The sequence below is a fragment of the Balearica regulorum genome, chromosome 24 (genome assembly GCF_011004875.1).
Source record: "Balearica regulorum gibbericeps isolate bBalReg1 chromosome 24, bBalReg1.pri, whole genome shotgun sequence".
NCBI lineage: Eukaryota > Metazoa > Chordata > Aves > Gruiformes > Gruidae > Balearica > Balearica regulorum.
In genome coordinates, this window is record NC_046207.1 from 1,382,356 (window position 1) to 1,405,037 (window position 22,682).

The 22,682-nt window shown below is 53.1% G+C and overlaps 4 protein-coding genes across 5 annotated transcripts; 3 read left to right on the forward strand and 1 right to left on the reverse strand.

Annotated features, from left to right (window-relative positions):
• On the forward strand, positions 1-3,148 carry LOC142604992 (feather keratin Cos2-3-like). Its single transcript, XM_075775004.1, has 2 exons — positions 1-67; positions 2,835-3,148. Exons 1-2 carry the CDS (start codon positions 31-33, stop codon positions 3,146-3,148), a joined length of 351 nt encoding a protein of 116 aa, XP_075631119.1. The 5' UTR covers positions 1-30.
• Positions 3,149-5,757: 2,609 nt separating this feature from the next.
• On the reverse strand, positions 5,758-6,066 carry LOC142604988 (feather keratin Cos2-3-like). The gene has a single exon (XM_075774999.1). It carries the CDS (start codon positions 6,064-6,066, stop codon positions 5,758-5,760), a length of 309 nt encoding a protein of 102 aa, XP_075631114.1.
• Positions 6,067-9,568: 3,502 nt separating this feature from the next.
• Positions 9,569-10,268, forward strand: LOC142604994 (feather keratin Cos2-3-like). Its single transcript, XM_075775005.1, has 2 exons — positions 9,569-9,608; positions 9,940-10,268. The coding sequence occupies exon 2, from the start codon at positions 9,960-9,962 to the stop codon at positions 10,266-10,268; it is 309 nt and encodes a 102-aa protein (XP_075631120.1). The 5' UTR covers positions 9,569-9,608; positions 9,940-9,959.
• Positions 10,269-13,972: 3,704 nt separating this feature from the next.
• Positions 13,973-17,913, forward strand: LOC142605043 (feather keratin Cos2-3-like). 2 transcript variants are annotated; one of them, XM_075775108.1, is made up of 2 exons: positions 13,973-13,994; positions 17,603-17,913. In XM_075775108.1, the coding sequence occupies exon 2, from the start codon at positions 17,605-17,607 to the stop codon at positions 17,911-17,913; it is 309 nt and encodes a 102-aa protein (XP_075631223.1). In that variant the 5' UTR covers positions 13,973-13,994; positions 17,603-17,604. The 2 variants fall into 2 exon arrangements, with proteins under 2 accessions (XP_075631223.1, XP_075631222.1); XM_075775107.1 differs by lacking the exon at positions 13,973-13,994 and having other exon boundaries at positions 17,605-17,913.
• The last annotated feature ends 4,769 nt before the right edge of the window (positions 17,914-22,682 follow it).

Here is a 22,682-nt window from a genome sequence, read left to right on the forward strand (position 1 = left end):
CAAGTATGTCTTCTCTTAGCCTTCTCAAAGATGAGCCGGCCTGGCTCTCACATCCTCTCCTTGCACATCATGAATCTGGCTGCCTGACCATCTTGGTGGCCTCCACAGGACTCACATCTGTTGATCAATATCTTTCCTGGACTGAGGAGCCCCAAACTGAGTGCACTGCTCCAGATACAGTCTCACAAGTCCCAAACAGAGGAGCAAGATCACTTCCCTGGACTTGCTGGTTACTGTCTGAGAAATACATCTCAGGATGCAGTGTACCTTCTTTGCTGTAAGGGCACACTGCTGGCTTGTGTTCAGCTGGGCCCACTAGGACCTCACATCTTTTTCTGCTGAGCTGCTTCCTAGGAAGCCAGCCCCTTGCCTGTACTGGTGCATGTGGTGGTTCATGATTCTTGTGTTGAACTTTTTATGTTTCTGGTCAGCCCATTTCTCCAGCCTGCCCAGATCCCTCTGACTAGCAGCCCTGCCCTGTATTGTATTGACAGCTCCCCACAATTAAGGATCCTCTGCAAACTTGCTGAGAGTGCAGTCCTCCCCACAATTCAGGTCGTTCATGAAAATACTAAACACTAGTTCTCCCAGCATTGACCCCTGAGGGTTCACACTGTTGTTACTGGCTGCAGCTGGACTTTGTGCCACTGGTCACAACTTCCTGATCGCAGCAGGCCAGCTAATTTTCCAGCCTCCTTCTTGTCCATATATCCAGCCATATCGCACCTGTTTGATGAGCAGGGTACTATAGGAGAGAGAGTCAAAAGTCTTCCTAAAATCAAGGCATACCACACCCATTCTGCAGTGCCACTCAGCTCCTCATAGTAAGCAATGAGGTCAGTCAGGCATGATTTGCCCTCAGTAAACCCATGTGAGCTGCTCCTATTCACTTTATTATCTTTCATGAGTTTAGAAAAGACTTCTGAGAGCTTCATTTCAGGGACTGAGTGGAGACTGACCAGCCAGCTCCTTAAACATCCTTGGATGTATCCCAGCTAGTCCCTATGTCCAAATGGTAGTAAGAGCTCCTTAATTCTTTCTTCTATTGTGGGTGCTGCTTCGTTCCCAGGGAGTCTGCTGGGAAGCTCAGGGATGTGATGGGCCTGAGGAGAAATCATACCGGTAAAAACTGAGGACAATTACCCATTGAGCACTCTAGTCTTTTCTCTGTGCTATGTTCCTTTAGTTCAGCACCTGTTTGCTACAGGTTCTCAGCCCCTGCCTGACAGCACCAGACTGATGGGCTGCACAGGTACATCTGACATTGACTTGGACATGAGACATGGTTCACACCAGACAGCACTGACACTGCACTGGAAGCAGATCCACTTGGGCATAGCCTGAAGGAGGTTGACAGAATTTCTCAGGCTTTATCCCTGTCCATAAAACAAACCCCATCCTTTTGATCTCCCTAGATCTGTGTCCTGGCCTGGAAAAGCAGGGAGTGGCACCTCCCAACCATCTGAGGCATTCACAGTATTGTTTAAACAGAATTAAACTAAGGTTCCAAAATTATGTGAAACAGTTCTTATTGGGGCCTGGAATCAGCAGCAGCATAGTGTGAGCTTTGGAGGAGTAGGAAAAAGAGGACTGAAGATACAGAAGGTGGCATTTCAGTGCCTGTGTTGAAGACAATTCTCTGCTAGGTTTCTTCTGCTATAGTTCAGCTGCACTCAGGCTCCTACTGACTGGCTGCTCTGTGGAGCTCATTGACAGAGCAGTGGAGAGTGCCGCTGCCATGAGCAGAACAATCCCTCATGAAGAGGGAAACACACACACATGCATGCTCATGCACGCCAGCATGGAATCATGCACAAATTTCTTCACCCATGTGAATTCACACAAACAGAACTGCACACAAAAACACATAAGACAACAACACACATAGGAACACAACTGTGGACTCTGCTGTGGACATCTGGGGACAACTGTGGCAAGGCTAGAGGATTCTGGGGAAGGACAAGGACCCAGATGTGGGGACCACACCCCTCTTTCTGGTGCAGAAAAAGAGGAGGCAACACCAGCCAGCAGAACTTTCCTGAGATCCTGTTAGGCAGGAGAGGGTTAAACATAGGAGCTGAGCTGCTTCTCAGTGACAGGGCCACAAAGAATCCCAAAGAAGTGACCCAGACTAACATAATTTGCCTTTACTAGACTCTTCCAGCATGTGAGGTGAGTCCTCTGCCCACACTGACATGCTTTGCACCGGAAACGCTTGGGCCTCTCATCCTGTCAGACAAAAGATGCCTTCACTGAGGAATGTGCCTGGCATAAAGCAGGACATGAAAAGGCAGCAGTTCAGGAAGCCAGAACACAGCCCACAGCATTAGCTGGGATGTTGTGCATTCAAGATGAGCTTATCAGAAAATAATCACCTCTACAAGGGATGCCTCTGGCAACCTGGGGCAGTAAAGGTCCATGATAAAAGACAGCCCAACTCCTCACTTCCTCAGCCTCCTTCTCCTTGGGAACCAAGTGAGTCGGAAACCCCTTCTTCTCTGATTTCTCTAAAAGGAGGTCTCGCCTCAGTGGGCTTCTCAGGTGACACCAGCTTTGTTCTGTGCCAGATGTTGGGGCTACTTGTCATGAGAGAGGGAAGTGGGGAGAAGGTTAGGCATGGAGGGAAGCTGGGAATGTACTGAGGTGGCTTCTAGACTCAGGAGCTAAACAGTGGCTGCATAGGAGCACTGTGGCTTTTATGGGCCCTGGCAGGATGAGGCCAAGAAGCTCTCATACATCTCTGCTGAGCCTCCACCTCCTGGCCCTGCACGTTTTTCAACACACATCCCCATGTTTTGCTGCCTCCCTACCCTCTCTCCCAGGTGAACGTCTGCCCCAAGACATGTCCTGCTATGACCAGTGCCAGCCCTGCCAGCCCTGTGGCCCGACCCCGCTGGCCAACAGCTGCAACGAGCCCTGTGTCAGGCAGTGCCAGAACTCCACCGTCATCATCCAGACGTCCCCCGTGGTGCTGACCCTGCCCGGCCCCATCCTCAGCTCCTTCCCGCAGAACACCGTTGTGGGCTCGTCCACCTCTGCTGCTGTTGGCAGCATCCTCAGCTGTGACGGAGTGCCCATCACCTCTGGGTGCTGTGACCTCTCCTGTATCACCAGCCGCTACTGTGGCCGTAGATGCCCCCCCTGCTAAAGATACTGGCAATGGCCTCTAGACAAGGACCCCCAGGAACTCAGAACATGATGCTGGACAGAGGATCAAGATTTGTGGCATTGTTTTAAGGGCATCTGACCATCTCTGGCTTGCTCGGCAAGGGCAGACTGGAAGGGGCCAGCCTGGGCTCTCTGAAAACACAGCCAATGCCTACCTTTCCTCTCTTCCCCTCACCCTTTTCCTCTCTTTTCTTTGGTGTCTTGTGCTCCCCTCAAAGCCTGCTGTGAGGACCCCAGAAACCAGCATGGAGTAATCTTCTCGCCTGCCTCCCTTTGCCAGGCAGGTCGACAGGTTGGTCCTGTGGGAACTCTGTCAACAGGAAAAAGAAAACAGATTCTGGGCTGCTCCTGCTCCTTCCCGCACTGGGGGCCTGCACTTGCAGTGACCTCATTTCCCTCTTTAGACTCATTAATAAATTGATGCAACCTTGTCTGTGTCCCTTAGGTGTTCTTTCCATCTGCATACTGACTGTTGAGAAAGACATTGCTTTGGGGGGTAATTAGGTGGGGGAACAAGGTGACCCTTCATCACTCCTATATAGGCATTGGAGGGAGGGACACACTGTGGCAAGTCTTCTTTGGGGCACTGCCTCCTGAAGTTGAGCAAGACAATTCTAGTTACTCCACAGCCAATGGCCCTCACTCCTTGCCTTGCTGCGTCTCCTCTCAGGAATACCCCCTTTGGCCCTGGAGCATGTCATGTGAACAGGAATCCTGACAACTGCTGTCCTCTGGAGAGGAACTATGGGCATGTGGGCGATCCCAGGGAGGTCATCAGTCCCACAAGGTCATGGGGAAGAGTGGTCCTTATGCTTTGGTTGGAGCTGTGCTGGGGAAGGAGAGTAAAAAAATGTTCCCTAAGGATAGCTGGAATTGGGAATGGCTAAATAGCCTTGGGGATGGCCCACAGTCCCTGCTCCACTGGTTCCACCCCTCCATCACCTGAGCTACAGCCCATGGTCATCATGCCTGGGCATTGACAGCAGGAACAGCTTCCCAGCACAGCATCTGGCATGTTCCATCTGTTTTCAAGCTGATGGCTGAGATATTCACAAGGCTGTGTTGGTATCAGCAACAGCAAGCCACACACTGGAGTTCCCCGCCCCTCTGAACCCAACACCCTCTTGGGTGAAAACCGCCCAAGGACAGTGACTGATGCCCATACATGCAACACTGCTCTGTGCTGTCTTCCCCAAATACAGAGTTTTCCTCAGGCCCGGGAACTCTATGGTCCTACAAGTGCCTCAGCCCAACTTTGGTCCAGAAAGGTGCTCTGCTGAGACATGGCACTGACAGCAGGACCTGAGTCTGTGCTCAGTAAGATCTATGAGACGTCCCTGAATGGCACAAGGCATGCACCAGCCCAAACACAGGGCACACATTGGAGTGCCTTTCCCCAGGCACCAAGCTCCTTCCCAGAGCCCTGGGGCTGAAGTGGCCCTTTTGCATTGAACACTGCTGTTCTCCAGGCTGAACAATCCCAACTCTCTCAGCTTGTCCTCATAGGAGAGGTGCTCCAGCCCTCTATCAGCTTCGTGGCCCTCCTCTGGACTCGCTCCAACAGCTCACTGTCTCTCCTGTACTGGGGCCCGCAGAGGTGGATGCAGTACTCCAGGTGGGGTCTCACAAGAGCGGAGTAGAGATGCAGAATCACCTCTACTGACCTGCTGGTCATGCTGTTTTTGATGCAACCCAGGACACGGTTGACTTTCTGGGCTGCTAGTGCACACTGCCAGCTCATGTTGAGCTTTTGAAAGTCAACACCCACAAGTCCTTCTCCTCAGGCCTGGTCTCAATATATTCTCCCCCAAGGCTGCTGTTGTGCTTTGGTTTGTGCCGACACATGTGCAGGACCTTGCACTTGGCCTTGTTAAACTTCATGTGGTTCTCATAAGCCCATCTCTCAAGCCTGTCAAGGTCGTTCTGGATGGAATCCCTTCCCTCCAGCATGTCTACAACGCCACACAGCTTGGTGTTGCTGGCAAATCTGCTGAGGGTGCACTCGATCCCACTGTCCATGTCATCGACAAAAACGTTAAACAGCGCCGGTCCCAGTACCGACCCCTGAGGAACGCCACTCCTCACTGCTGTCCACTTGGACATTGAGCCATGACCACACTCTTTGAGCAGATCTCCTGTCTCCCTGGACAGCTGTAGAGAGCATCCAGAGAGGAAAGGACCACACAGAGCCTGAGGCTGGGATGCAGCAGGGTTTAATGAGTCCAAAGAGGGAAACAAGATGTCTCCAAGAGGAGCCCGCAGTGGAAGGATCCCCACGGGCAGCCAAGAGTCAGTGCCCCGCAGAGGGAGAGGGGCAGGCAGGTGCCCCCAAGCTGACTTTGGCTGGCCTGATGGCCCAGGGGAGCGGAAAACGACAAAGGAAAAGGAGAGAGTGGAGGAAGGGAACGAGAGGCATTGGCCATGTTTTCAGGGAGCCCAGGCTGGCCCCTTCCAAAGGGCTGACACCCTTTGCCGGAGGAGCGGGGCATGCCCAGCCCCTCTCAAAGCAATGGCCACGATTTCCGTCCTTCAGTCTGGCATCATCTTCTGCGTTCACAGGGCTCCTGGTCTGGGCTGTCGCCAGTGGCTTTAGCAAGGGGGGCACCTTCTGCTGCCACAGTAGCGGCTGGTGATGCAGGAGAGGTCACAGCACCCAGAGCTGATGGGCACTCCGTCACGGCTGAGGATGCTGCCAACAGCAGCGGAGGTGGAGGAGCCCACGGCAGTGCTCTGTGGGAAGGAGCTGAGGATGGGGCCAGGAAGAATCACCACCACGGGGGAGGGCTGGATGACGACGGTGGAGTTCTGGCACTGCCTGACACAGGGCTCGTTGCAGCTGTTGGCCAGCGGGGTCGGGCCGCAGGGCTGGCAGGGCTGGCACTGGTCATAGCAGGACATGTCTCAAAGGTAGAGATGAACCTGGGAGAGAGGACAGGGGGAAGCAGAGCACAGGGGCACCTGAGGAAGAGCCTGCAACCCCACCAACAGGAAGCCAAGGCACCTGCTGGGTGGGGAGGTAGAGGCTGTGCAGGGGGGAACAAGGGCTTCTTTGCCTGAGCCCAGCGGGGCTCTTCAGATAGCAGCCAGGCCCAGGGATCCTCCTGCCTAGCCTGTGGCCAAGAAGCTACCTCAGCCCAGCCCCAGCCTATCTCCATGGCAGACCGTCTCTCCTCTGCTCTCTCCCGTGATCACGATCGCAGAGCACTAACATAAGACCAAGGAGCAGGTATCCCCTGGGATGTCCTGGAAGGCAAGAGTCCATCCTAGAGGAGGAGGCGGAGGAGAAAAGGGGGTTCCAACTCACCTGTTTCCCAAGGAGAAGGAGGTGACGGAAGTGGTTGAGAGAGCGACCAGTTGGTCTGGCTTTTATACTGGCCTCTAGACTGCCTGAGGCCCAAAGGCAGTGCTGCATAAGCTACAATTTTCCTGCCTGCTCCTAATGAACGGAAACATCCCAGGGATGTGTTGCTGTTTCCCTCTATGCTGCCTTTGCATTTCCTGGTTATGTCATGCCCATTCCCGCACGGATGCTTCTGATGAGTGCTGGGATGAGAGGCCCCCGCATTTCCGGCATAAGCGGGCCTCAAAGTGGGCAGAAGACATGGACTAAGTGCCAGAGGGGTCCAGTGGAGGCAGATGATGTCTGCCTGGGGCACTCTGGTGGGTTTCTTTTTTCATCCTGCTGACAGGAAGAGCCCCAGTGCTCCCACCCCTGCAATCCTTGGCTTGTCCCCCAAGGGCTCCTGTGAGTATGTGCCCTGTGCTCCTCTTTCCTTCCCTCATGGCTCACGCCAACAGTCAGTGGCTGTGTCTTCCCGGGCAGGCAGGCTGCACTTCAACTTTTCAACTCGCTTGTACCTTAAGCTGCCCTCAGGAGGAAGTTGCCAACCTCTTTGGGGCTGACAGCCTTGAGGGTTCATCGATTGTGGGGAGAGGCCCAAATGCCCTCCAGCTCCCAAATCTAGGGAAATACTCTGAAAGCCAGAGGATCAGAATTGTTGAGGTGGAAAGGCACCTCTGGAGATCACCTAGTCCCATGCCCCTGCTCAAGCAGGCTCAGTTAGACCGTGTTGTCTACAACTACGTCCAGACAGGTTTTGTCTGTCTCCACAGAGGAAGACTCCATGACTTCTCTGAACAACCTGTTCTGGTGTTTGACATCCCTCACAGCAAAAAGTTTTTTCTTTGCGTTCAGATGGAATGTTATTTGTTTTAATTTTTGCCCGTTGCCCCTCATCCTGCCAGTGGGCACTACTGAGAAGAGTCTGGCCGCATAAACAAAACAAAGGGTCTCCGCTTCATGGTGCCCCTGGAGCAGGGGATGCACTCTGCTGTCCTTTGATGACCTGCTGCCTGGGAAGGAAGGGAAACCAACAGTAATGGTGGAAAGCTTGGGATGGCAGACTGAAGGCATCAGGGAGGCATCAGGGAGGAATCTGACTGGCACTTCAGCTTTTCAACTCTCTTTTACCTTAATCTGTCGTCAGGAGGAAGCTGCCAACCTCTTTGGCCTCCTCCTCTCCGTGGACGCTCTCTGTCCAGACTTAACAGAGTCTCTGTTAAGACTTGTCTTAACAATGTTGCCTGTGCATCTGTCCTGCTTAGATTGCCCCATCCCTGCTCTGGCAGGGAGGTCCCCAGCAGTTCCTCAGTCACACTCCCAGCCCCTCGTTGTCTATGGGGACACAGACAGGGACACAGCGCTCAGGTCTCACTGGACCTCGAACCCTGGCCAACTCTTTGCATGCTGCCTCCAGGCAGCCTCGAGGGGCTGAGCTGTTTCCCGGGGTCATGACTCATGTAAAAGCTTTGAGGTTACAGGGGACAATAAATGTGGTAGTGGTGTTTCCAGGAAAGTAAGCGTCCTGGGAAAGGGAGACTGGGGGCAGCCTGGAAAGACTGACAACAGCCAACTGGACCTGTCAGGAATCACGTTAGAGCAGTCAGAGCATGCGGCTGCAGCTTCTCCAGATGGAAGACTTCATTGGGCAAATGCCAAATCATTTTGCAAGGATGCTTGCTTTTAAGGAAAAGCTTTTCAGAGCAGAACCCGTGGCGGTTTCCCCTGTGTGGTGATGCCAGGTGATGTGGGAGTTCCCCTCGCCTTCCCCAGACCATGGGGCCCTGAAGCTAAGTCTCCTGCATCTCATCCAAGGCCAAAAGGTTGGGAACAGCTTTTCCCAGGCACTCCCTCCGGATGGCATCCCTTCCCCCCACCGTGTCGACTGCACCGCACAGCTTGGTGTCGTTGGCAAACTTGCTGAGCAGGCACTCGATCCCACTGCCCATGCCGTCGACAAAGATGTTAAACAGCGCCGGTCCCCTGAGGAACGCCACTCCTCACTGATCTCCTCACTGATCTCCAATCTCACTTGGACATTGAGCCGTGACCACAACTCTTCGAGTGCGACCGTCCAGCCAATTCCTTATCCACTGAGTGGTCCATCCGTGGAATCCATGTCTCTCCAATTTAGTGACAAGGATGTAATGCGGGACAGTGTCAAATGCTTTGCACAAGTCCAGGTAGATGACGTCTGTCACGCAGATCGATCCCTCAGTACCTCAAAATTGACCTTCCCTCTCTTTGTTGCATTTAGAGTGGTGCCTTTAACTTCTAAATTACACTTTTCTCTAGACTGCAAGAAGCTGTAGGATTTAGGGCCTGGTGACGCAAACTCCACAATGTGCTCGTCTGGCAGACATTAGCCCATCAACTCACTGAGCAGGGGTGTCCCAGTCCCCTGGATGACTCACGGATATCACAGAGACTGTGTCAAGATAAAGACAATGGTCTTGCAGGGCACCTGCGAGATCATAAAGCTCTAGGTGTGCATATGCTGTTTTGAAGCAAGCTACGGAAATGTTGGTATTGTACCCCAGGGTACGTGTGCTCAATGGAAGCACACAGTGGACTGCTGCTTCCTCTGCCCCAGCTGTGTTTGAGGGAGGGAAAGAGAAAGACACAGCATGTCCTCACGCAAGGAAAGCCCTTGGGTGACCAGCCAGGAACTGCAGGGCTGGGAGCAGCTGGGCCCCTTCCTGTCAATGCAGCCACAGGCAACCCCACCAGCGTGCCCCAGGCCAACATCACTTGCCTGCACTGCACCTATCCGGCACCTGAGCTGAGTCTTTTGCCGGCACTGACACGTTCTTGCCCCGGAAATCCTGGGGCCTCTCAATCCCAGCACTCAGAAGCAGCCTCTGTGAGGGAATGGGTACGGCAGAAGCCAGAAATGAATAGGTAGTGTTGGGGAAAACAACCACCCAGCCCATGTCATTAGCTGAGATGACTTCCGTTCATCACGAGCACCTTAGAAGATTGCCACTTCCGCAGAAGCTACCTCTGGGCCTGGGGCAGGTCAGGGCCACCATAAAAGCCAGCGCAACTCCTCGCTCTCTCATCCACTTCTCTTGCCTCCTTCTCCTTGGGAAGCAGGTGAGTCTGAAGCCCTTTCCCCACGTCCTTCTTCTGGTCATGCAGATGCGTGCTCCTCCATCCTGTGCTGGCTTGTGGCGCTGCTTGTCATGGGAGGGGGGAGAAGGGCGAAAGCGAGTGTCTGGGACTTGCCTGAGGAGGCTCTTCTTTTAAGAGATAGTCATCAGGCACCTTGGGGCTGGTGGCACTTTGCACTACCATGTCCGGATGAGGCCAAGAAACCCTTCTCCCTCGCTGCAGGTGCCTTTCACATGCTCACAGTGGGGTGTTGGACTCAGGACAAACTGCTCCTCACGTGTACCTGTGCTCTGATTAGTCTCTACCCTCTCTCCCAGGTGTAGCTCTGCCCAGAGACATGTCCTGCTACAACCAGTGCCAGCCCTGCCAGCCCTGCGGCCCGACCCCGCTGGCCAACAGCTGCAACGAGCCCTGCGTCAGGCAGTGCCAGAACTCCACCGTCGTCATTGAGCCGCCTGCTGTGGTGGTGACCCTGCCCGGCCCCATCCTCAGCTCCTTCCCACAGAACACCGTTGTGGGCTCCTCCACCTCCGCTGCTGTTGGCAGCATCCTCAGCTGTGACGGAGTGCCCATCAACTCTGGGTGCTGTGACCTCTCCTGCATCACCAGCCGCTACTGTGGCAGCAGAAGGTGCCCCCCTTGCTAAAGCCACTGGTGACAGCTTGGACAAGCACCCCCAGGAATCCAGACCTAGATTCTCAACTGAGAGCAGAGCTCCTGGCCATTGATTTCAGAGAGGCTGAGCATCCAGTGCTGCCCTTCACAGGAGGGCAGCTGGGGCTCTCTGGAAACATGGCCAAAGTCTAACTCCATGGCCTTCCACCCTCTTCCATCTCTGTCTTGTCTTCTGCTCTTCTGGGCCGCAAAACCCCCGGAGACAACCTGAGGCATCTGCTGACCCCTCTCAGGACAGGCAGATGGATGCCTTGAGGGATCTCCACCGTGGGCAATGGGCACAGACTTTCTGCAGCTGCTGGTGCTCTCCCTGCACTGGCAGCCTCCTCTAGAATTGACCTTGTTTCCCACTTCAGAGTCATTAAAGTTTTCCGCATCACATCCTCTGCCTCCACGTAATCCTTTTTTGGTGTCCTTGTCTCGTGTTTCCAAGGAAGAAAGGCATTGCCTTGGGTGGTGGGGGGTAAGGTGCGGGCACGAGCAGACCTTTCATCATTCCCAGAGGAAGGGGAGGGTGGGACAGAGGGTAATGGGTCCCTTCCAGTCACTGTTCCTTGGAGCTAAGGAAGACATACTCAGCTGCTCCTAAGCCTGTAGCAATCGGTCCCTGCATTCTGGCATCAGGCGTTTGACACGGTCCCCCACAACATGCCTCCGTCTAAATTGGAGAGAGATGAGTTTGATGGGTGGACTGTTCAGTGGATGAGGAACTGGTTGTATGATCACCTCCAGAGGGTAGTGGTCAACGGCTCAATGCCCAGATGGAGATCAGTGACAACTGGTGCCCCTCCGGAGTCCGTACAGGGACCAGTACTGTTTAATACCTGCATCGATGACATAGACAGTGGGATCGAGTGCACCCTCAGCAAGTTCACAGATGTCACCAAGCTTTGTGGTACAGTTGACATGCTCGAGGGACAGGATGCCATCCAGAGGAACCCTGACAAGCTCAAGGATTGGGCCCATGTGAAGCTCCGGAACTTCAACAAGGCCAAGTGCAAGGTCCTGCCCCTGGGTCGGGGCAGCTTCCGGTATCAATACAGGCTGGGGGATGAAGGGCTTGAGAGCAGTCCTGCTGAGAAGGACTTGGGGGTACTGGTGGAGGAAAAGCTGGACATACGCTGCAACACACACTTGCAGCCCAGAAGGCCAGCCATATCCTGGGCTGCATCAAAAGAAGTGTGGCCAGCTGGTTGAGGGAGGTGATTTTCCCCCTCTACTCCGCTCTGGTGAGACCCCACCCGGAGTACTGCGTCCAGCTCTGGAGTCCTCAGCACAGGAAAGACATGAACCTGTGGAAGTGGGTCCAGAGGAGGGCCACAGAATTGATCAGATGGATGGAACACCTCTCCATCCATTGGGGTTGCTCAGCCTGGAGAAGAGAAGGCTCTGGGGAGACCTTATTGCAGCCTTTCAGTACAGAAAGGGGCTCTATAAGAAGGTTGGAGACAATCTTTTTAGCAGGGCCTGTAGCGATAGGACAAGGGGTAGTGGTTTTAAACTACAAGAGAGTAGATTCAGACCAGCTATAAGGGAGACATTTTTTACAATGAGGGTGGCGAACACTGGAACAGGCTGCCCAGAGAGGTGGTAGATGCCCCACTCTTGGACACATTCAAGGTCAGGCTGGACTGGGCTCTGAGCAATCTGACCTAGTTGAAGATGTCCCTGCTTATTGCAGAGGGGGTGGACTAGATGACCTTTAAAGGTCCCTTCCAACCCAAACTATTCCACGATCCTATGTTTCCATGATTTTACGGTTCAATGGTTTCTATGATCTCTGCTGAGATAACAGCCCCATAGCCTTACAGCACATTCCGCAGTGAGGAACCTGGTGCTGCTGGAGGTTTTGACTGGTCAGCAGCTCACAAGCTTGTGCAGAAGGGAGTTCCTCGTGCTCTGGATAGCAGCTCTGAGCTGGGAACAGAAGCTCAGTCGGAAGATGGCCCCAAAGGGTGCAGGAGTGGGCGTGGAAACAGCTTGTACAACAGTCCCCAAACCTTCTTCTCCTCATCCTCCCACCTGTTCCCAGAAGGACAGGGCATGGTCTGCGCATGAGGGCAAGGACAGCAAGGGCAGGTCACCAATAAACCCTCCACCCCTCCCCCCCGCCCCCAACAGTTCCTTCCACAGTCCAGCAGTCGCACGGATATGCAGAGCTAAGGCGACTCACAGATTGATGTAGGAATGAGCTTGGCCAGACTACACGCTAGGGCCCTCACTCCAGATAAAGCATGACAGGTTCCTCTTAGATTGGCTGCCCCGGCTGAAGTTACAGGAGGTTGGAAGACAAGATACTGAAATCAATCCAATTTTGAAAGCGCTCCCTCTCCAGACAAGAGCAACCCAGTTTGTATTGGTGAGACTCAGTGTGCCAGCTATTGTTAATTGTGATTGTGATTGTGATGAACAGAATCTACAGGAAGTCCACAAGAAGCTGGGAGGGGGCACAGCCGGGGCAGCTGACCCAAACTGGCCAAAGGGATACTCCATACCATATGCTGTCATGCTCAGCATATGGGCTAGGGGGAGTTGGCTGTGGATGGCCGCAGCTCAGGAACTAGCTGGGGATTGGTCAGCAGTTGGTGAGAAACTGTGGTGGGCCTGACTTATTTTGTATATTATTATTTTGATCCATTATTGTTATTGTTATTACTGTTGTTGTTAATGTTGTTGTTGTCACCATTCTTCTTCTTCTTCTTATTGTTATCATCAACATTTTCCTTTTCTGTCCCATTAAATTGATTATACCTTAACCCAGAAGCTTTACTTTTTTTCGTTTTTCTCCCATCCCACTGTGGGGAGAGTGAGCTAACGGCCGTGTGGTTGTTTTAGCTGCCTGCCGGCTTAAATCACAACACAGCATATGCCCCGCTTGGCTGAGGCCTGTCCCTGTGCACAGAGGAGCTCCCCAAACAGTTTGGTGAAGCCTGATGTGTGCGCCCATGTGTTCCTGATCCTGCCAGGCTGAAAACACCAATGTCTGATGAACGTTTGTCCTTTGCAGACCTACAAGGATTCAAAAGGATGATTGCAAGTTCAGCGAGAGGTCAGATCATCCCACACTTGTGGATTCAGCCTCCACAATCGCCTGAGTGAAAATAGATCTGCTGCAAGATGGACTTTCGATTGAATGCCATCCTATAGTTCGACCGAACTGAGTAGAGTGGGGGAAACTGTGACGGGGGTTGTCAAATGCACCGTGAAACCTTGGTTCATCTCTCGTGCTCCTCCTCACTCATGGATTTCAACTTTCTTGAGGATTGGGGGATCCAGTTCTTGCTCAAGCTGCGCGTCAGCACCGTTATCTTCTCAAGAAATGCCTCCTCTGGAAAGGTCCACTCTGATGAGGTTTGGAGGAAAACTCAGAGAACAAATGAAGGGTTTTGGTTACTTTTCAGAGAAAGTCCCCTTTTTGCAAGGGACTGACTGCTAGGCTCAGATGAGTCTCTGACTGGTTCCTTCCAGCCCTTGGTGCTGTGCGGAGCACACAGATGAGAATGCACAAGCGCCCTCTGCACAGCCCATGGCAAATAATCTCCTGCCCTAGAGTGTGCAGGGAAACCACTTCCGGGGCAGGGGTTCTTCTACCACCTTCTCCTTCCTCTCAAGCCACTGACACTGCCTCCTTCTGGAAGAGAATATAATGGCCTGCAGATCTCCAAGTGCACTGAGGAAATAGTGCTGCAAGAGAAGAGCTCCCTTTCCCCCAAGCTCAGCCTGGCACAGATGCATCCCCTCCCTCCCCTGCGTTGTGGCACTAGCCAAGGAAGCTCCCTGCACCAGGGTGTCTTGCACAGCACAGAGGTACAATGGATGGGAACAGCAAAGTAGTGAGTGTCTTTGGGCAGGAGCTCTGAGACCTCAATTCAGTGTGGATCCCATAGCACAATAATGCCAAGGTAAAAAAAACCAACAACAAAACCAATCAGTTAAAAAAAAAGCTTCTAACATCTAAATAGAATTTCCCAGGTTCCAAATCGTGCCCATTGCCTCTCGTCCTTCCCCTGTGCGCTTTGGAAAGAGCCTGCCTCCATCTTTTCCACATCCTCAGGGCACATAGACAGATCTCCCTTGAGCCTTCTTTTCCTAGGGCCCTGTTCCCTCAGGCTCTCCTGGTACATCATGTCCTCAAGCCCCCGGACTGCCTTGGGGGCTTCTGCTGCACTCGCTCCCGCATGTCAATATCTTTCCTATATACTGAGGAGCCCCAAAGTGAACACCGGACCCCGGGCATGGTCTCATGAGTGACAAACAGAGGAGAAGGATCACTTCCCTGGGTCTGCTGGCTACACTTTTGCTAAGACATCTCAGAGTGCAGTGGGTCTGCTTTGCCACAAGGGCACAATGCTGACTCACCTTCAGCCACTGGCCACCAGGCATCCCCTGCCTTCCCAGGTACCTACAGAATGCTCTAAGCTACATCAAGAAGCTGAAAGGTGCCTGTCCCCAGAGGAACTGGTAGCTCCTGACTCAGGCCTTTGGAGGAAGATCCCATGGCGAGCAGTCTCCTTTTCTTTGAAGACCAGGGAAGAGGCAACAATGGGCCAGCAATTTTGTCTACGGACCTGGGGTAAGGTCTGGGCAAGGTGAGCCATTCATGGCATGAGGCTGTGCCAGAAGTCATGCCGACGAGCATGTAAAGAACTCTTCCCTAAGCTCCCTGCAGCCACAGAGTGCTTCCAGCTCTCCAACCCCGACTGTGATCAAAGAAAACACAGAAATGGAGAGTACGTTAACTCAGCAGGTTATTTCATGTGTTCTGCCTGCACTTCTCAGTGACTGCTTCGAGTCCACAGCAGCAATATTGAGTATCATAGAATCATAGAAAGGTTTGTGTTGGAAGGGACCTTAAAGATCAGCTGGTTCCAACCCCCTGCCATGGGCGGGGACAGCCTCCACTAGACCACGTTGCCCCAAAGCCCCATCCAACCTGCCCTTGAACACTTCTGGGGATCCAGGGCAGACGCAGCTTCTCTGGGCAACCTGTGCAGTGCCTCACCACCCTCACAGGGAAGAATTTCTTCCTAACGTCTAATCTAAATCTACCCCTCCTTCAGTTTAAAGCCCTTACCCCTTGTCCTATCACTACATGCCCTCGTAAAATATATTAGAAGATAACAAAGAAGTGTTTGGACTAATGACTATAAATGCCTATAAAACCTAGAGGCAGGGATAGATGATGGGAACCGCGTGGCCCACACAGTGACGGATCCTGGGCTTCCAGGAGTCATGAGCAGGGTGTCTGCAGGCCTTCCACCAAATTCTGTATCTTTAAGAGAAAGTGTGGTCTGAACAGTGATGGAGTCTGACAACACATAATCCAAATTTTATTGAGGCAATAAAACAGATAATCAACAACATGCCTATATGGTGACCCGATCACTGGTAGTAAACACATAAGCAATGCTATGGCTGTGGCGGACTGTCAGGGATACTGAATGTCCAAGTCACCTGACAGCAACAGTAAATCTCACAAATATTTCTTGAATGTGGGCAAGAGTTCCACAGTCCCTTGGCTCCACCAAGGGTAGCGTGACTTGAGAGAATACCTTACATGGATAATGTGGGCCACATCCTGCCTATGCTGCCAATGCTGGTGAAGCACAGGGTGTCAGTAGGCACTATGTTAGAAAGATAGGGTAGGGTAGGGTAGGGTAGGGTATTTTTCTGGCAGGGACCTACGACGATCATCTAGTCCAACTGCCTGACCACTTTAGGGCTGACCAAAAGTTAAATCATGGTATTAAAGGCATTGTCCTAATTGGGAACTGCAGCGCACAGACCATCTGTGCATGACCTATATAAGCTAGAAACTTATTTTTACACTGCCTGACTGTGTATCCAGCTATCCCTCACTTTATCAGCTCACTCATTCCGCTCATTGTCCACCTCACTTTCTATAATCTAGAAAACGCTGATCCATGTCTCTGTACAATCTTATATTGCAGGCTCATGTCAATCCTGATACGTAAGTCTGCCAGATCATACTGCTTTCAACAGCATCTCACAAGGGTCTGAGTTTTTTTCCATATCAACTAATGACCTGTAGTTTCTCATTCAGAGGAAGACATAAACTTTCCTGCTTCTCATTCTGCTTGTGCTTCTTACCAAATATTTTATAATATGCCACATTATCCGCCAATGCCTGGTACTTCAGCATTTCATTTTTTCTAGCACTGAACTAGCTTTCTTTGTATGGCTTAGAGGACTTTGTCAATTCCTATATATGTATACCTCTTTTTCACAGAATGATAGAATCATAGGATGGTTTGGGTTGGAAGGCACATTTAAATACCACCTTGTCCAAATGCTCTGCCATGAGTAGGGACATCTTTCATTGCATCAGTTGCTCAAAGCTCCATCCAACCTGATTTTGGTTTAGTCAATATTTCTAGAAGAGAAGGTCCATATGGTCTCTACTTCTTTCTTCCTCTAAACATCTGTGTAAGAAGAATACATCAAAAGGAACTTGCAGACATGAAAAAAAGTGTGGAGTCTGAGTGCTCCTTTTAGGCCCAATCATTCTTACATGAAAAATATGTCGGCTCTCAACAGAACAAGTCAAGTTTGCAGGGCTCGGAGCAGACGGGGCTCTTCCTACCAGCAGGAAGAGCACTGAGGCATGCTTGTCCGGAAATGCGGGGGGCCTCTCATCCCAGCACTCATCAGAAGCATCCGTTGCGGGAATGGGCATGACATAACCAGGAAATGCAAAGGCAGCATAGAGGGAAACAGCAACACATCCCTGGGATGTTTCCGTTCATTAGGAGCAGGCAGGAAAATTGTAGCTTATGCAGCACTGCCTTTGGGCCTCAGGCAGTCTAGAGGCCAGTATAAAGCCAGACCAACTGGTCGCTCTCTCAACCACTTCCGTCACCTCCTTCTCCTTGGGAAACAGGTGAGTTGGAACCCCCTTTTCTCCTCCGCCTCCTCCTCTAGGATGGACTCTTGCCTTCCAGGACATCCCAGGGGATTCCTGCTCCTTGGTCTTATGTTAGTGCTCTGCGATTGTGATCACGGGAGAGAGCAGAGGAGAGACGGTCTGCCATGGAGATAGGCTGGGGCTGGGCTGAGGTAGCTTCTTGGCCACAGGCTAGGCAGGAGGATCCCTGGGCCTGGCTGCTATCTGAAGAGCCCCGCTGGGCTCAGGCAAAGAAGCCCTTGTTCCTCCCTGCACAGCCTCTACCTCCCCACCCAGCAGGTGCCTTGGCTTCCTGTTGGTGGGGTTGCAGGCTCTTCCTCAGGTGCCCCTGTGCTCTGCTTCCCCCTGTCCCCTCTCCCAGGTTCATCTCTACCTTTGAGACATGTCCTGCTACGACCAGTGCCAGCCCTGCCAGCCCTGCGGCCCGACCCCGCTGGCCAACAGCTGCAACGAGCCCTGCGTCAGGCAGTGCCAGAACTCCACCGTCGTCATTGAGCCGCCTGCTGTGGTGGTGACCCTGCCCGGCCCCATCCTCAGCTCCTTCCCACAGAACACCGTTGTGGGCTCGTCCACCTCCGCTGCTGTTGGCAGCATCCTCAGCTGTGACGGAGTGCCCATCAACTCTGGGTGCTGTGACCTCTCCTGCATCACCAGCCGCTACTGTGGCAGCAGAAGGTGCCCCCCTTGCTAAAGCCACTGGCGACAGCCCAGACCAGGAACCCTGTGAACGCAGAAGATGATGCCAGACTGAAGGACGGAAATCGTGGCCATTGCTTGAGAGGGGCTGGGCATGCCCCGCTCCTCCGGCAAAGGGTGTCAGCCCTTTGGAAGGGGCCAGCCTGGGCTCCCTGAAAACATGGCCAATGCCTCTCGTTCCCTTCCTCCACTCTCTCCTTTTCCTTTGTCATTTTCCGCTCCCCTGGGCCATGAGGCCAGCCAAAGGCAGCTTGGGGGCACCTGCCTGCCCCTCTCCCTCTGCGGGGCACTGACTCTTGGCTGCCCGTGGGGATCCTTCCACTGCGGGCTCCTCTTGGAGACATCTTGTTTCCCTCTTTGGACTCATTAAACCCTGCTGCATCCCAGCCTCAGGCTCTGTGTGGTCCTTTCCTCTCTGGATGCTCTCTACAGCTGTCCAGGGAGACAGGAGATCTGCTGGGAGGGAACAAACAGGTGAGCCGGTGGAGCCCTTCTCATTCCTAGAGGATTGGGAGGGCAGGACACACTGTCTGTGGGCCTGCTTCACTCCCTGTCCCTTGCAGCTCAGAACGACATCTCTGCCTCTAGTCCCAGCCCCTGACAGGAAGAGGATCTTTGTTTGCAGATCTCTGGGTGCCTCGTGGAAACAGGGGTGCCAAGGGAGAACCGAGAGCGCTTTCCCCAGAGCTCAGCCTTGCACAGAAGGGCCTCCTACCAGGAGGCCAAGAGAGGAGAACTGTACTGTGCCCCTCCTCCCAGCTCCCACCTCTCCCAAAGCCGACCAATCATGGGGAACAGCCCTTTGGTGCTTGAACCTCAGAAACCTGGGACTACAAAGACAGCCAAGATCTTCTGCACTGACCGACCCATGAAACACTGAGCGTGGATGGGTTGGAAGGAGAGGCAATGCGGGCTGGATGGTTGGGGAAAGGAATGCAGGTGAAGGGGGGTCTGGGGACAACCAAGGGAGCAGGTGTTTCTTCTCTGTCATCAGTTCTGATGCAGGACCTTTGCTAGCAGAGTCAGAAAGAGCAGAAGCAAGCACAGAAGCTCCCATTCACAGCTTTCCTCCCACACGGCCTTCGCGATCTCCTTGTTCGTTTCAGCCTTGTGGCAGGAGAGTTGGCGGGCTGTGCTCTGCCCGTGGCTGTCAACCTGCCACTACTTCCCAGGTACACAAGCACAAAGGCCAGTTGACATCATTGCCCCACCCTCTGAGGGGAACAGCAGTGGGAGAAAGAGACTGCTCCTGACGGCACAGATGCACAGCAAAAACCCCCACGTAAATGATAAACGCTCATGGCACTTCTGATTGCCACAGTTGGTGCCAAACAACAGGGACCTTGGCTGGCTTCCAGACACCCAGCCAGCTGCTCTCTCATTCTCCTTCCTCTATGGGACAGGAGGAAGAGAAAGTAAGGTGGAAAAGATCATGGGTCGAGATAAAGGCACAGAGATTACCTACCATTTGCCGTCACAGGCAAAACAGACTTGACTTGGGGAAGATTCCTTTAACTTATTACTAGTGAAAAATAGAGCCGGATGGTGAGAAAGAGTGAAAAATCCTTCAAATACCTTCACTGCATCCTCTCCTCCTTTTCACAGACTCAACCTCCCTCCTTCATTCACGGCTCTTCTATTTCCTCCACCCCCAAGCAGCGCAGTGGGATGCGGCATGGGGGGTTGTAGTCAGTACACAACAAGTCCTTTCTGCCGCAGTTTCCTCTGCACATTTTTCCCTGCTCCAGTCTGAGCACTTCCCATAGGTTGCAGTCTTTCAAAACCAGCTCCAGCGTGGGTCCTGTCCACAGGCTGCAGTCCTTCCAGATAAGACTGCTCCAGCGTGGGTCCTCCAGGGGCCACAGTTCTGCCAGCAGCCTGCTTCTGCACGGGCCCTGCACAGGCCACACTTCCTGCAGGGGATATCCTAGAATGCTGGAGTGGTTTGGGCTGGAAGGGACCTCAAAGCCCATCCAGTTCCAAACCCCCTGCCATGGGCAGGGACACCCTCCACTAGACCACGTTGCCCAAAGCCCCATCCAGCCTGGCCTTGAACATGTCGAGGGATGGGCCATCCACAACTTCTCTGGGCCTGTTCCGAGGATGTCACGTGGCACAATGTCAAATGTTTTGCACAAGTCCAGGTGTACAGCACCAGTTGTTCTTCCCTTATCCACCCACGCTGTAACCCCATCGTAGGAAGCCACCAAATTTGTCAGGCATGAAGGAGGATCTACTCCATGAGGATTCCAGGAGGATCTCCTCCATCATCTTGCTGGGCACAGATGAGACTGACCGTCCTGTAGTTCCTCAGCTCTTCCTTTTTTCCCCTTTTTAAAAATGGGGATTGCGTTTCCCCTTTTCCAGTCAGTGGGAACTTCACTACACCGGCGCAGCTTCTCAAATACGGTGTAGAGTGGTTTAGCCGCTTCATCCATGAGTTCCCTCAGGACGTGCGGAGGCATCTCATCAGGTCTCATGGACTTGTGCGCCTTCAGGTTCCTTAGATGGTCTCGAACCTGATCTCCTCCGACAGTGGCTGGTTCTTCATGCTCCCAGTCCCTGCCTCTGCTTTCTGACTCTTGGGTGGTGTGGCTAGAGCACTTGCCAGTGAAGACTGAGGCAAAATATTGTTGAGTACCTCGGTCTTCTCCATGTCCCCGGTAACCAGGTCTCCCATTTCATATGGGAGGGGTTCCACATTTTCCCTAGTCTTCCTTTTATCACTGACGTACCTATGTAAGGTTTTCTTCTTGTCCTTGACATCCCTGGCCAGTTTTAATTCTATCAGGGCTTTAGCCTTTCCTAACCTGATCCCTGTATGCTTGGACAATTTCTCTGTATTCCTCCCAGCCTACCTGCCCTTGCTTCCACCCTCGGTAGGCATCCTCAGTGTGTTTGAGTTTGTCCGGGAGCTCCTTGTTGATCCATGCAGGCCTCCTGCTGTTTTTACCTGCCTTCCTCTTTGTTGGGATGCATCGTTCCTGACCTTGGAGGACGTGATCCTTGAGTCCTTGTCTCTAAATTGGAGAGACACGCATTCGATGGATGGACCACTCGGCCGACAAGGAATTGGCTGGATGGTCGCACTCAAAGGGCTGTGGTCAATGGCTCAATGTCCAAGTGGAGAGCGGGGGGGGGGGTGGCGTTCCTCTGCGGTCGGTACTGGGACCGACACTGTTTAACATCTTTGTTGGCGACATAGACAGTGGGATCAAGTGCACCCAACGACACCAAGCTGTGTGGTGTGGTCGACACGCTGGAGGGGAGAGATGCCATCCAGAGGGACCTTGACAGGCTGGAGAGGTGGGCCCATGCAAACCGCATGAAGTTCAACAAGGCCAAGTGCAAGGTCCTGCACGTGGGTCGGCGCAATCCCAAGCACGACTGTAGGCTAGGCGGGGAATGGATTGAAAGCAGCCCTGAGAAGAAGGACTTGGGGGTGTTGATTGATGAGAAGCTCAACATGAGCCGGCAGTGTGCGCTTGCAGCCCAGAAAGCCAACCGTGTCCTGGGCTGCATCAAAAGAAGTGTGACCAGCAGGTCGAGGGAGGTGATTCTGCCTCTCTACTCTGCTCTTGCGAGACCCCACCTGGAGTACTGTCTCCAGCTCTGGGGACCCTACTACAAGAGAGACATCAAGCTGTTGGAGAGAGTCCAGAGGAGGCCACAAAGCTGATCAGAGGGCTGGAGCACCTCTCCTAGGAGGACCGGCTGAGAGAGTTGGGCTGGTTCAGCCTGGAGAAAAGAAGGCTCCGGGGAGATCTAATTGCGCCTTACCAGTACCTGAAGGGGGCCTACAGGAAAGATGGTGAGGGACTGTTTATCAGGGAGTGTGGTGGTAGGACAACGGGTAGTGGGTTTAAGCTGAAGGAGGGTCGATTTAGATTAGATGTTAGAAAGAAATTCTTTACTGTTAGAGTGGTGAGGCACTGGAACAGGTTGCCCAGGGAGGTTGTGGAGGCCCCATCCCTGGAAGTGTTTAAGGCCAGGTTGCATGAGGCTTTGGGCAATGTAGTCTAGTGAAGGGTGTCCCTGCCCGCAGCAGGGGGGGTTGGAACTAGGTGATCTTTGAGGTCCCTTCCAACGCAAACCATTCTATGATTCTATGATTCTATGCATATTGGCAAGCTTTCTTGGGCCTCTCTTCCCTCGAGGGCTTTGTCCCATGGTACTCTACCAAGCAGGTCCCTGAAGAGGCCAAAGTCTACTCTCCTGAAGTTCAAGGTAGCGAGCTTGCTGTGGGCCCTCCTTGCTGCGGAATGGGGGGTTGTGGTCAGTGCATAACAGCTCCTTTCTGCACAAAGAGGGACTTTTCCTGTGTCGCTCATGAAGAAGCAGCAGGGTTTCAGCGGCTTGCCCTAAATCACGTGTCCCTGCCTTCACAGACACAGTTGCTAGGCCCTCAGACTCATGATTTTATGGGGGACATGGAATTCCTGGTGCTTCGTCGCCAAAGGCGTTTGAATCAAAGCTCTTGGCTTTCTTGGCCTTCCTCCCTGTACATAAAGCAAGAAGTGGAGGGCACAGGAGGCAGAGACTGCATTTCAGTTCTCTGAGCACCTCTCTGCCAGGCCAAAGGCACCACCATTCAGCTGTAGATGGACTCCTGCTGGCAAGGGCAACCTGCTACTCTGCGGTGCTCATGGACACACCAGGGGAGCAGGAGAGAGTCCCCCTGCTATGACCTGCGCATGCCCTTGTGATGAGGGTCACACAAGTACAGACTGACACACGTGTGCTCATGCACGCCTGCACGGAGCC